This window comes from Neomonachus schauinslandi, chromosome 15 (assembly GCF_002201575.2).
Source record: "Neomonachus schauinslandi chromosome 15, ASM220157v2, whole genome shotgun sequence".
Taxonomy (NCBI): domain Eukaryota; kingdom Metazoa; phylum Chordata; class Mammalia; order Carnivora; family Phocidae; genus Neomonachus; species Neomonachus schauinslandi.
Window position 1 is genome coordinate 3,164,392 of NC_058417.1, and position 12,886 is coordinate 3,177,277.

At 58.6% G+C, this 12,886-nt stretch overlaps 1 protein-coding gene across 5 annotated transcripts in view; it reads right to left on the reverse strand.

Annotated features, from left to right (window-relative positions):
- MYH10 (myosin heavy chain 10) overlaps positions 1–12,886 on the reverse strand; it is a 113,696-nt gene that overhangs the window by 12,921 nt on the left and 87,889 nt on the right. For all 5 annotated transcript variants that reach the window (XM_021694815.2, XM_021694814.2, XM_021694812.2 and 2 more), the window contains 9 exons: positions 12,500–12,623; positions 11,385–11,556; positions 10,202–10,414; positions 7,129–7,273; positions 5,660–5,866; positions 3,552–3,656; positions 2,314–2,466; positions 1,673–1,921; positions 1,220–1,432 (listed from right to left, as the gene is read on the reverse strand). In XM_021694815.2, the coding sequence (XP_021550490.1) occupies positions 1,220–1,432; positions 1,673–1,921; positions 2,314–2,466; positions 3,552–3,656; positions 5,660–5,866; positions 7,129–7,273; positions 10,202–10,414; positions 11,385–11,556; positions 12,500–12,623 (1,581 nt within the window). The remainder of the gene's footprint in view (positions 1–1,219; positions 1,433–1,672; positions 1,922–2,313; positions 2,467–3,551; positions 3,657–5,659; positions 5,867–7,128; positions 7,274–10,201; positions 10,415–11,384; positions 11,557–12,499; positions 12,624–12,886) is intronic.

The following is a 12,886-nucleotide window of genomic DNA, read 5'->3' on the forward strand; positions in this document are numbered from 1 at the left end:
ATCGCCAACATCTACCTAGTTCTCTGGGCCAGGTGCCTCCACCCCCCGGGACACCCTTCAGGTGCAGGCGCTCTGCCTCCCCTCTGGGGCTCACGGGGGCAGGAGGAGGTAGGGTGGGAGGCCCTGGCGTCTCCGCAACGTCTGCTGCTTCTTAGGCACAATGTCTGTGGAGTGAATGGGACTGTTGATGATTCTAGCGAACGACTAATACGAACGAGCAAACAACGGGGCGCCTGGCTGGCGCAGATGGCGGAGTGTCTGACTCTTGATCTCGGGGTTCTGAGTTTGAGCCCCGTGTTGGGCGGAGAGCTCACTTGATTTAAAAAAAAAAAAAAAACAATGAAAGTAACCGAGTCTTGCTCTACATTTTACTGTGTAATCATGGCCGTTTCTGCTCTAGGCGACCTCTTGCCTGTGGGGCTGATCCGCTAGGCACCGGGTTGTCGGAGACCCAACGGGAAGGTAGGATGGCCTTCCCTCCTTTATGACGGGGCCGGGGCGCCCACATCCCATGAAAATGAGACGTTATGCTTTTCAAAGAGCATAGTGTTGTGGCTTCATGAAACGGGAGGTGTCCTGTCCATTGGGCAGATGACATAACTTGGGCTCAAGAGATCAAGTGGCTTCTCCTGCTGGGAACGGAAGCTGGGGGGAAGAGCCGAGCCCCAAACCTGTTTCTGACCCCAGGCCTGGCTTCGCCTCGCCATCCTCCACACCTCATGCACCTAAGGGAGGGGCGTGGGGCACATAAAAATCATCGCAGTTCTCGTGGAGTGTGTGTGCGGTGAAAGGACAGGACCGCAGAAATTTCCAGACGGTGAATGAGTGCCCAGGGCGTTCGACCGGGAAGGCCGGGGTCAGGGAGAGCTGTAGGTGCCTCCAGCCCCCCTCCGGGTTCCCGCTGCCCTCGGTCTGAGGGGCCCTCGAGGTACTCGTGTTTGGTGACTCCCTGGGACTCGGGGCCGAGGACATGCCTTCTTCAGCGTCCCCCGCCAGAACAGAGGGGAGGGCGGGGAGCACCCATGAAAGTGCCATCAGTAAACAAGGCCTCCCCATCTGTCAGCGCTGCTGCGAGAACAGACCACACAGAATCTGACAGGTTCTCCCCGAAGACGTCACCCCCCTTCCTTACGCGCCGGCCTGGACGCCCCCGGACCCATCAGGCGCTTGTGGGGAGTCGCCTGCCCCCCTCCAAGGACTGGTCCCCAGGGCTACTCACGTTCTTCCCCACGTCATCCTTGGAGCTCATGAGGTCTTCCATGTCTGTCCGAAGCTGCTTGTTCTGTCTCTCAAACTCCTCCTTGGCCTCCAGAGCTTCCTCGAGGGCCCGGGCCAGGGACAGGGCTTTGGTCTCCTTCTCTCTGGCCTCCGCCTCCGCGCGGTCTCGCTCTTCGGCATAGCGAGCGGAGATGTTCTTCTCTTCCGCTAACAGCTGTGGGGGGGGGGGGGGGGGGGGGGGGGGTTAATGCGGACAGCGGCTTAAAGAGCGACAGAACCACTTTGCCTTCTCTGCGTGTCCGACTTACAGTGAAACACAGCACCAGATTAGGGCTGTTCTCCTATCTCTTTTTGCTTCTCTCCTTTTCCAACTTTCTACAGATGATTTTAAACCATAAGCCACCCAAGGGAGGGCGCTGCCAGGAGGAGACCGCATGCGGCGCCGGGGACCCACCTGGTCGAACTTCTTCTGCTTCTTCTCCAGGTTGGAGGCGATCTGGCGCTGGTGGTCCAGGTCCACCGTCAGGTCGTCGAGCTCCTGCTGCAGGCGGTTCTTGGTCTTCTCCAGCTTGTCGTAGGCCAGGGCCTTCTCCTCCAGGCGCTGGCCCAACGCCTCCGCGTCTTTCAGAAGCTTCTTTCTGGCTTCTTCCAAACTCTCGATTGTTCCTAAGTCGTCATCTACTTTCTTCTTGGTGTCCGTGAGCTAGGTTTTACGGGAAGAGAGATGCGCGTCAAACAACCCCATTGATGCTTACAGGTGAGGAATAGAGAGAAGGTGAGTTCGAAATCAACACTGTGTGACTTTGAGCAAATGAACCTTCGAGTGTAACTGAATGTCTTAGCTAATAATCCACAAAGGGATGACTGGTTTGAATAGCGGACACGGTCCTAGGGCTTTATTTTAAATGCTTCCGGCACCATAACCACCAGCGTGGTGTCAGCATGTCAAGGGTCAAGGCTGGGTCAAGGGAAAAACCCTTCTTAGGCTTAATTTAGTGCAACCTAATTAATTGTCCCAAATGCAGATGGGACGACGCAGCGCGGCAGGGACAGGTAGGCCAGCGCGGCTTCGGGGGGGGGGGGGCGCGCGTGCACCTGGGACTGCAGGGCCAACACTTGTTTCTCCAGATTCTTCCTGGCCTCCTCCTCCTCCTCCTGCTGCTCCTGGAGACTGTTCTTCTCCTCCTCCAGCTGCCGGATGCGGCTGCTCAGGTTCAGTTTCTGGCGCGTCTCCTCCTGGAGAAGCTCCTGTTTGTTTTCGTGAGAGGTCAGGACTGAAGTCACATCAGGCACCAAAATAAAAACACCTCTTATAAAAAAACAACTTCACGTCACGAACACCAGAGCGCCTCGGTGTGTGCGCAATACCCAGTGACAGTTAAGAGACGGAAAGGATTCAGAGACACATGTGATAATTTTATAAACGCTCCTACCGGAAATACTGCGTTATGCTGGTCGTTGAGGAACGGCAGCCCTGTCCACCTGGCGCCCGGGCCGCCTTCCCTGCTCCTCCTGCATCTTTGCGCTTTGGCAAATCCCCCCTCCGCTCCCCTGTCCCTTAGTTCAGGCAACTTGGCACTTCTCACTACCACCCCCTCTAGGATCGGGCCGCCCCTCCAGCGTCTGTCCTTTAATACTTTCTGCCAGACTCATTTTTCTAAAATGTCAATGCAAACGTGTCTTTCCCATTTACTTTCAGACTTGAAAGTTTTCAAAGGCACGCAGAGGGCTTTCTGTGCTGACCAGGATACGCCTCATCACCACGTAAGCCCCCATTACGCCCACCTTCTTTGTCTGAGATTTTTACCCCTGTATCCCCAGCATCTAGCAAATCCCCGTTCCTATAAAGTTAGAAAATTTAATACAAAGAAGATGTCAAACTCCAAGAAAAAAATGCTACGTTATTTTTATATCGAAGTCAATATCCTGATTTCTCTCGGACTGGAAGACACTCCCAAGGCACGTTTTGATACGGGATTTAACCATAGGATTTAGCGAGCTTCAACCTGTCCTTTTACGGTAGGGACTCTCTGTGAGGTCAGGGTCATGGAATTTCAGCCACAAGAAAACAATCTTAGTGCAAATGGCCAGCGACGCTTGCGCGCGCAGGAGGATGGCTGCTTGGACCGCATCCCAGGCGGTGCCTGATGGTGCGCAGCAGGGACCAGGGGCTCCGCGTCGAGTTACGAGCTTCGGAGATTTCCTTAGCAGCAAGACGGTTCCAAATAAAAGTTGAGCATAAAACCAGAGATGATCAGAAAGCCATTCTGGGACCAGCTTGTAGACGCGAGACACAGCAGGGCTACCATCAGGGGCCCTCACCCCCAGATTACCTGTGTGTCCTGCAGTTGAGACTCAAGACCAGCTGCATCCTTAGCAAATTTAATACCCTTCTTCTCTGCTTCTTCCAGAAGACTTGAAACATTGTCCAGTTCATTCTGCAAGGAGTACAAGATTCAGTTCATCAGTAAGCAGATAGGAAGGGTCCACATTCACCACTCTTAAATGCACACAAACAGCAGTATTCGGGGGAGGGGGGTGATCCTGCAAACTGCCAAACCCAATTAAGGAAGACTTCCATCACGGAGGGCCTGCTACCTGCTGCCAGTGACCCAAGAGGCAGGCACGGTGCCAGCCGCCGCAGGACTACAGACGGGGAGGATTAGAACGGTGGAGCCCACACACGGAGTGGGGTTCTCCTAACTCTGCTTTACCATCTTGTTCTATCCTGAAGGGACAGAAAGAACACTAAATCCTCCCAGGGATTGCTTTGCTGCGTGAAGAGGCTCTGAGATCAGCAGGTGTTGGATCTTGGTCCTTTTTCACACTAAGATGCATTAATCCTGCTTTGGGCGGGGGTGGGGGGCGGGGCAGTACTTTCATATCTTTATAGAACTTGAAAACTTTATTATAATGGAGAGTCAAAGAAGTTTAACTCCTTAGTCTTCAGTCCAAAGTACTTTTGAGGCTTGAAGATCTGCTGGCATAGATTTATCATGAATATTCAGCTATCTCTTATGGTCAGATTTCATGAATAATGTGGTAACCACCCCCCCCAATCCCCATGGTACAAGACCTTTTGTAATCTTTCCTCAGGGATAGCGGGACACTCCCCCCCCCACTCTGGTTTGTCCCCCGGTCATATTAGCAAAGGGGAGGCGCACACAGGACATATCTATACACGTGACCCAAGCCAAGGACATTTCTGTTTGTACTCATTTTAGCAACAGCCTCTGGAGAGCCCACGCGTCCGCGGCCCTGGCAACAGCGTGGTGGTGAAGAGCTCTGGACTCGACAGAGACCTCGCCTTCAGCTCTGGCTCCGGGAGCTGCGAGGGGAGTCGCCAGAGGGCGGCGCCCTCCTCCGCATCTTTGAGGCGCCCAGACTCACCCAGGGGGCGCGGTGTGCGGATCAAAGGGGAGACCACCCCCAGGAGCCGGATGTAGGCTCAGCTCGCCTCCCCGCCACACAGATGGTAACACGGGGGAGCACTAACGCCGTTTAACATCTTCTCTTTTGAGAACACAGGAAAGAGTTAACAGAGGAGGCTGGGACTGCTCTCCTTAGAAGGGCCCGTGGCTGGCGTGTGGGAACGTAGACTTCCAGAAAGCGCCTACCATTCCCTAAAATAGAAAGGCTCACTGTGCCGAGGTGGCTGGTATAAACACCGTGCGTTACGCTGAGCACCCGCTTCCCCTCTGGGATCTGAGACACTGGCGTGTGTCAGGCAGAGGGGCCCACGGGGCCAGCCCCCCACCACACCGCGAGCTTCCCCACGCACGTCCCAGCTCGCTGCGGGAGGAACGGGGCGCCGGGTGGGCCTGCCCCCCAAAGGACTGCCGGGAGCTCGCACGCGATGTCCTCAGGGCCCCCCACCTTTCCCCTTTATTCTTTGCTTTGTTAATCCTTCCACTGTAAGAACTACGGCCACGAGCAGGACCACGCGCCGTGTCCCGGGAGTCGGCCCAGCGAGTCACTGACCCGCGGGCTGTCCTGGGTCCTGGGTGTCCGACAGTCGTGGCTCTGTGATTGGTTTTTAGCTCAGCAGCACAGCACGTACATCTCTCCTAACGAATATTCATCTGCTGCATCGTTTTTCCTGGCTGCATGCAAGTCCATCCTGCCCTGAGCCGAGATCAAGGGTTGGACGCTTATCCCACTGAGCCACCCAGGCGCCCCTGATTTTGATTTCTCTAGTTTTTAAAAATGGTACTTATTGATTTTAAGCCATCTCTGCAGCCGGCGTGGGGCTTGAACTCACGACCCCGAGGATCAGGAGTCACGTGCTCCTCTGGCTGAGCCGGCCGGGCGCCCTCACGCCGTCCATTCTTCAAGTATTAGTGAACTTGGAGCGGCTCACACTGGCCAGGGCCTGCGGAGGGGCGCGCCTGCCACGGGGGGGGCCCGTGCAGAGCCCAGCGCCAGGCTGCCCCGGGCTTACCTGGAGCTTGTTTGCTTTCTCGGCCAGCTCCACGCGGAGTCTGTCCCCTTCCGACACCTTGGCGTGGAGTTCCTGCACCTGCGCGTCGAGTTTCTTCCTCTTGTGCTCGGACTCGGCCTTGACCTGCTGCAGCACCTTCACCTCGCACGCCAGTTCCTTGTTGTCGGTCTCCAGGCCCTGCTTGTTCTTCTCAAGATTCGCTTTGAACTAGGAGGCGAAGGAAGAGAAATGTGCTATTTTTAGAACACTCCATACAAGGCGCTGCTTTTTCCACCGGTGGGATCGCGCCCGCTCCGTGGTCTGCCATCAGCGTCTGAATGAAAACCTCCGTTCTTCTCGGAGGGTGAAGTTTCTACAGCAGGGACACCCTGGCACACGCTGCCTGGGGCGGGGGGGGGGCGGAGACCCAGATATTTACGGGCTCACTGCACCATGGACTTTATCCTTGTCAGCCCAGCGTGGGGGCGACACACAGGGCGCATCTGTCCAAAGTGCCACCGTTCATTCACGTTACCCTTGGTGTAAGACACGTTCTGTTAGTTCAGAGGATTATTTTTAACAAGGAGCTGCGAGTCTTGTTGCCGGGCTGAGACTAATGCGGTGTGTCAGACGAGTGCACACACGTTGGTGCAAGGGGGCTCACAACAGGCTGGCTCCCTGCAGGGGCCGCCCCGGGAGGACTCGGGCCTGGGGACGGGCCTTCGAGGCCGTGCGGCGGGGGAGGGGGGGTTCCGTGGGGGCTCCAGGGCCACACTCCCCGGCTTCCCTCTCCCTGGCCGCTTACTGGCTGTGCGACCCTTGGGTAATCTCCGAACCCCGTCAGCAGAGTCTACCCCACAAGGTTGTAGTAAAAGTCAAAGGCAACGTGCGTCGAGTACTCCGCGTGGCGATGGACGCATACGGATGCCGACGTCCGTCGGTGTTGCTACTGTGAGCGCACAAGTCAGACGGTGGCATGTGGACGGGCAGGGGAGGAGTATGGGGAATAACGAGGAAGAAGGCTCATCTGCCCAGGGGTCAGAGGCTGCACGAGATGAAGCGTGGAGCCGGTGGGAGGACGGGAAGCCGACATGAGACGGGCGGCGACAGGCACGGTGGCCTGAGACAGACCAAGGGCAAGGATGGGCGAGGAGGGACGGGGAGGGGAGGCTGAGGGGCACGGGAAAACCCAGCAGGACTCGGGGACTGGCTGGCAGCACGAGAGAGACGTCAGACCGTTCGAGGTTTCTGAGCTCGTCGGGAGGGGACACTAGTGGGGGGACGCCCTGGGAGGAGCGTGGGATTTGCAATGGCAGCCGGACCCACCCACTTATTAGCACACACACACAACCACGGGCATGGGGCTCTTGGAGGTCGGCAGCCACCGGGAGTGTCCGAGTGAATGCGTGCTGAGTGGACGGGGCGGGGGGGTGGGTTCTGAGGGCGATTTCCCGCAGGCCGCGGACACGGGCGGCCCCGGCCTCACTCACCCGCTTGGCCTGCTCGAGCTGCTCCAAAAGCTCCTCCAGGGCCGTGGCGTGTCTCTGCCGCATGTCCTGGATCTGAGCTTCGTGGTTCCTCGTCTCTTCTTCCAGAGCCTTCTTCAGCTCAGCCACCTCCTGTTCGCGCTTGGTGCTAGACAAACGTATTTTTAGAGAAAGCAGCTCAGAATCAGGTGACCGAGACTGAATTAAAAGGACACTTTTAAGGTGCTGTTTTGGTTTTAAGTATGCTCAGCTTTCCCCAGAGTTGACAGACGTGGGCTCAGTTACGGCTCTCACGTTTGCCAAGTCCGGGACCTCGCACAGCTCGAACTCTGGACCTCGGTTTCTCCATCTGCACCCTAGGGTCTCGGGAGGCCGCTGTGAGACTCGCACGTGGGAAGCGCCCGGCACAGGGCCTGGCCTGTAACAGCCCTCAGTACGTTCGGGATGTTGTTATGGTCACGGAAAATATATCACGTTAATTCCTTTGAAAGAATTATTGGGCCTGTGACGACGATCAGACGCGGGCCTTCGGACTGCTCTGGGCAGTCGCAAGATGCCACAGCGCTAGCTGACCTCTCAGCGAAACTGGAAAGGGTGAATCTGAAGAGGTTTCAAAAGCTAAGGGGCAGCCAAGGCCTCAGGAGTCGGGACACTGCGTCCCGACAAAGGCGGGACTCTAACCATCCTGGGAGGTGGACCCCCTCCCGAGACTCCATCAGGAGGTGGCTGAGGCTGGGAGGAGGGACAGGAAGCTAGAGGCAGGCGCAGGGGCCCCACTCCGGGCTTACAAGGTCTCCGGAGTTTGGAGGGACCAGAGCCTGGGCTCTGAATGTCCTGAGATGAACGGAGGTCTCCTCTAACCTAAACTTGGGGACTAAAGATCGCGTGAGCGTTAAGTGTTTTTATGTGGCTTTCCAGTACTTTTATGATTTGCTCTAACACACGGTGGGTAGGCTGCAAGACCGAGGTGGTTTCGCTAACTAAGAGGAGACTTCACAAATCCGTCCATCTGAGCACATGGCTTGGTAAAGACCGAAGCTGCTCAGGGCTGCAGGACATCAGGACACGGAGGAGCTGTGACCTGCCAACCCTCCTGAAGAATAACTCTATGGTTCCAAACACGTGAGCGGGACAGTGACTCGGGGGTGGACCCCGTGGGCACATTCTCCTCCCTCTCCCAGTGGATTGGGGGGCCCGGGGGCTGCTGGCTCTGGGGTCACAGGGCAGCCGGATGGAAGGGATCAGCGAAGGTTCTCTGGTCTAGCCGGGCTCAGCCGCAAGCTTGCTGGTCGGGCCCCGTCCCCGCGGTCTCCTCGAGACGAAGGGACCGGCAGAGGGGGACGGACGCCGGAGCGAGCGCCGGGCCCGACAGACGCCCCGACAGGCGGACACACTCCGTCTGGTGACTTCAGCTCACCCCAGCGCGTGACCAGCACTTCCGTGGAAGCAGCAGCAGTAGCAGTCCTCCTGCCGTCCGAGCACCGTCCCTCCGGGGAAGAGTCCCGCTCCTAACTCCCACTAGCCCTCCTTCCCCCCTCCAGGCTGATCAAGCCAGCAGCCCCTCGGCTCTCCGGGCAAGTCCTCCGAGAGCGACGCGCCGAGTCCGCTGCAGGTACTGGATGTGCTGAGGACGGTGACCTTCCCGCGACCCCCGGGATTCAGAATGCCCAGGGACGAACCGGCTGGGGGGCAGGAGTTCCTCAGCGAGAGGTGCGCACGGCCGTGGTTTTAATAAATATGCACGTGTGCTCGTCTTTTTCATTTTTTGGCAAGAATGAACGGAAGAAATGATCAGAGCCTTTTTTTCTATTGTGGCCAAAAGCCCGGCTGAGAACGGGTATTTCAACAAAGTCTAGTTCAGCGGTTTCCAGGTTTTGAAAGCAGACGTTTTACAGAGAAGACCAGAACTTAACGTTGCCGGCAGCAGAGCTGTTCTGCGGGGGGGGTTGGGGTGGGACTTGGGGCGGGGAGGCCTGCCTGGCTCAGATGGGCTCCAGCAGAGCCCCCCCCGGCTGTCTCGGGGGACGCAAGCTCCGCGTGCATTCACGGACAAAGTCCCTGGCACATCGTTAGGCTCCCCGCCTCTGCTTCTTCACCCCCGACACCCACAACCTGACCTCCGCCTCCCGGGCACACCCGTGACGTCACTCTCCGGCCACACCCCCTGGTGAGCCCACCCTTGTCCTCCAGGGGTGACGTCACTCTCCGGCCACACCCCCTGGTGAGCCCACCCTTGTCCTCCAGGGAAGGGCACCCCCAGGTTTCCCTCCTGGGGGCTCCAGGTCATCTCCTCCCTCTCTGCCCACACCTGTCTTGTGCGCCTGTTTTATTCCAGGCCTTCCCGGGAGGACAGCCCGGAGCAGCCCCGGCCGGTGTGCGTGTGTGTGCACGAACGCACGCCTGTGCACGCAGCCAGCCACGTCTAGTGGCCAAGGCATCCGGGGGGGCCTCACGCCCCTGGCAGCTCGAGCCTTGAGGAGGGAGCGGACGGTCGAGAAGAGGCCCAGGCAGGCACGTGGGAGGTCCCGTCAGTGGCTCGTGGGAGCCCCTCTGCCTGGCCTGCTCCTCTCCGCTCTCCTGTGACCTCTGGGGGGCTGGTGAGCTGGGGCTTCGGCACGTGCACCTTCTCCGGCCGCACGTGCCCGCGCCTGGGGCCGTCGGCTCACCAGTCACACAGCACACGCCTCTGCCCAACGCGCACTCCTGTCCGGGGACCTGCCCTCGCCCTTCTCTCTCTGCGAGCCTGAGCGCGTACCTCCCTTCTCATCTGCCCGCCCGCAGCCTGAGCGCCCCTGATCTTCCCCCATTCTGCATCTGGCCCTCCCGTCCCCGTGACCCTCTCTCTAGGCCTCTCACCCGGGCTGCGCGCCTGCCCCGCGGGATCCCACCCCGCCCTGCACACGTCCGTCTGCTGGTTCACTCCCCCCCCATGCGGGATGGTTTCTGACCCCGGCTATTCTGTTCCCGTTCCACCTGCCGTAGGGAGAGAAACAGCCAAACTAACAACAGAAAGGAAATCCTGCACCTCCCAAGGACGGCCAGCACGTCCGGAGCCTTTCCGCCCGACGCCACTCACCGGAGTTCCTGCTGAGCCGCGGTGGTGTCCAGAGTGTCCTCCAGCTCTGTCTTCAGAGCCTCCAGCTCCTCACTCAGGTCCCTCTTCTGCTTTTCTGCCTTGTTCCGTGAAGCCTTCTCAGATTCGAAGTCTTCCTGCAGCTCGGCGATTTGGGCCTGCAGCTCTCGCACCACCTTGAGAGCGTTGTTCTTGTGGAGCGTCTCGTCGTCCCCCCTGTGAAGACATCCAGAGGGACCGTGTCCGGGCGACGCCCCCCGAGAGCCAGGAGCACAGACCCCGCAGCGGACTCGAGCCCAGCCCCCTCTCCAAAGGGCGACAGTTCTCCGTTAAAAGGAAGGACAGGCTCATTTTCACGATCAGAATAGAAAAAAGTTCCCTCTCGAGCAAGATGTCAGAACGAGAACACCGCTCAAGGTGGCACCAAGCCAAAAGTGTCCGGCCTACAGTAAATCCAGACATGCTCCTGGGACGCAGGGGGAGGCGCGACGTGCCACCCTCACCCCCGCCATCCCCCCTCGGCTCAGTGCTGGCAGACCCTCTGCCTGGAGTCGAGGGAAGGGGCGCTGGGGGACGGGATAGCCCGTGTGGACAGCTGTGTTCCTGGATTCTAGCTCTCACCTCTAAGAGGAAAAGCAGAGTCTGGCCAAACTAAGACCGTCTGTGAGAGACGACTGGAAAGAAAATTCTGTTATGAGATGTACTCGGTTGTAATAAATTATGACCACGTAGCCAAGTGGTTATACATATACTTAGTATCCGTAATTTCCATTCTAAAAGGGAATGCTGTAGAACTGAACAAATCACACTCTAAGTGTGGGGGGTCATCTCTGAAAAGGGATTTCCTCTCGACTTCTAAAACGCACCGTGAAATTCATTTCTACTATACAGAAACCAAAACGTTTGCTATGGTAAAATAATGTCTTCTGGGGTGGATTTCTGGGGACCTCGTGACACGACTCAGGCGTCTGACGTGCGAAGCCCCCGGCTGGTTTATGTGAGCTTCCTGCTAACCTGACGCAAGTCAGGGACTCCCGGGTCCCCAGGCACCTCCGTCATACCCGCGACAAGGAGGCTACGTGCCCCTGGCCCCGGGTCCCTGCCCAGCCCGGACGCGAGGGGCTCGGTGGGGGGCGCGGCCTATGGCGGGGGTGGCTCAGGGGACAGCGCGGGGCCGGACGCAGACCTGGCCAGCGCGCCCTGTAGCTCCTCCTCCTTCTTGACCAGCTGGACCTTGAGCTCGTCGATCTGCGCCTGGAGCTCAGCGATCTGGTCCTGCAGGTCGGTGGTCTCCCCGTCCAGTTTTCTCTTGGCCTTTTCCAGCTCCTGACGCGTCTTCTCTTCCTTCTTTAGGCGTTCTGTAAGGCCAGAGCCGAGAGAAGCTCTTCAATGCCCACGAACGGTGCGCCGGACGAACAAATTCAAACTACAAACCGACTGAAGTCGAAAACCAGCCGTTTGACTCAAAAGCAGGTCATCGCACAGCCGTTAGCATCAAATCGAAGGCGAGAGAAGTCAGTGGGAGGATGGAATTTCGGGGAAGATATTGGGTGGCGGTTCTTAAGGATGTCCCTTTGTGGGAAGTGACCCGGACCCTCTCACGCTGCATCCATCGCCGGGCCCACGTTTGCGGACTGCCCGTCACCCCACGCCCCCTCCCCGGGCATCCCCGGCTGCAAGCAGGACCACAGCTCCCAGGCACTAGGGGGAGGGGACGGAGTGCAGGCCGAGGGTCCTGTGATTGCGGCCCTCCCCGCCACCGCTCCCCAGGGACTCCTCCACCACGCCGGGGATCCCTCCCGCCCCACGGCGGTCCTCCGACCGGCCGGCACAGGCTGATCACACGGGTGCGAAGAGCAGGTGCGTGCGCCCTGGGTCCTCCCCTAGCAGAAGAACCCCGCTCCGGCAAGATGGGCTTATGACGACCCCTCACCCCGGCATCCTCCCTCGTCTGTACTCAACGACAAGACAACAAAACCCTGGGCAGGGGTTTAAACGACTGCTCGCTTCCCGGCCACTAAGAAAGCAGAGTGTTGAGGAGGTGCAGTCGGGGCCCGGGGCCCTCCTCCTGCAGTGTAGACGCCAGGGTCTGGCCCGGGGAACGACCTTAACTACAATCAAAGGAGCGCAAGCCCGTCGTGAACGCTTGCAGGCGAGGCAGGACACGGTAACTGCAAACAGTCAGAACTGGATCCAAACGGATCAACCGGCGTGCGCGTCTTCCGTCAGTTACTGCTCTGTCGGGGGTACGGAAACACCTGCGGGTGCCCGGCCTCCGTTTCTCCGACCCCAAACACTGACCTTCTAGATCCGAGATCATCACTTCCTGCTTATTCCTGATTTTGGCCAAGTTTTTGGCCTTTTCTTCCTCCTCAGCCAGCTGAGAGGAGCACTCCGCGATGCGGTCTTCCATGAGCTTCTTTTCCTGAGGACAAAGAACCGACTGCTTCGGAGAAGGCCTTCCAAATCCCCCCTCGGGGGCCTGGTCTTGCTCAGAAAACGGGTGCTCGTGCACCCCCCCCGCACCCCCCAGCAGGTCCCACCGCTCTGCAGAGGGGGAGCCCCGCGGCTGGTGCAGGGGATGACGGGGCCTCTGTGGACGGGGCCTGGTCACCGAGCAGGGATCAGCGCGTGCGAGACGCGCACATCAAACGTCTGGAGGTGGATTTAAATAATTAAACAGTTCTT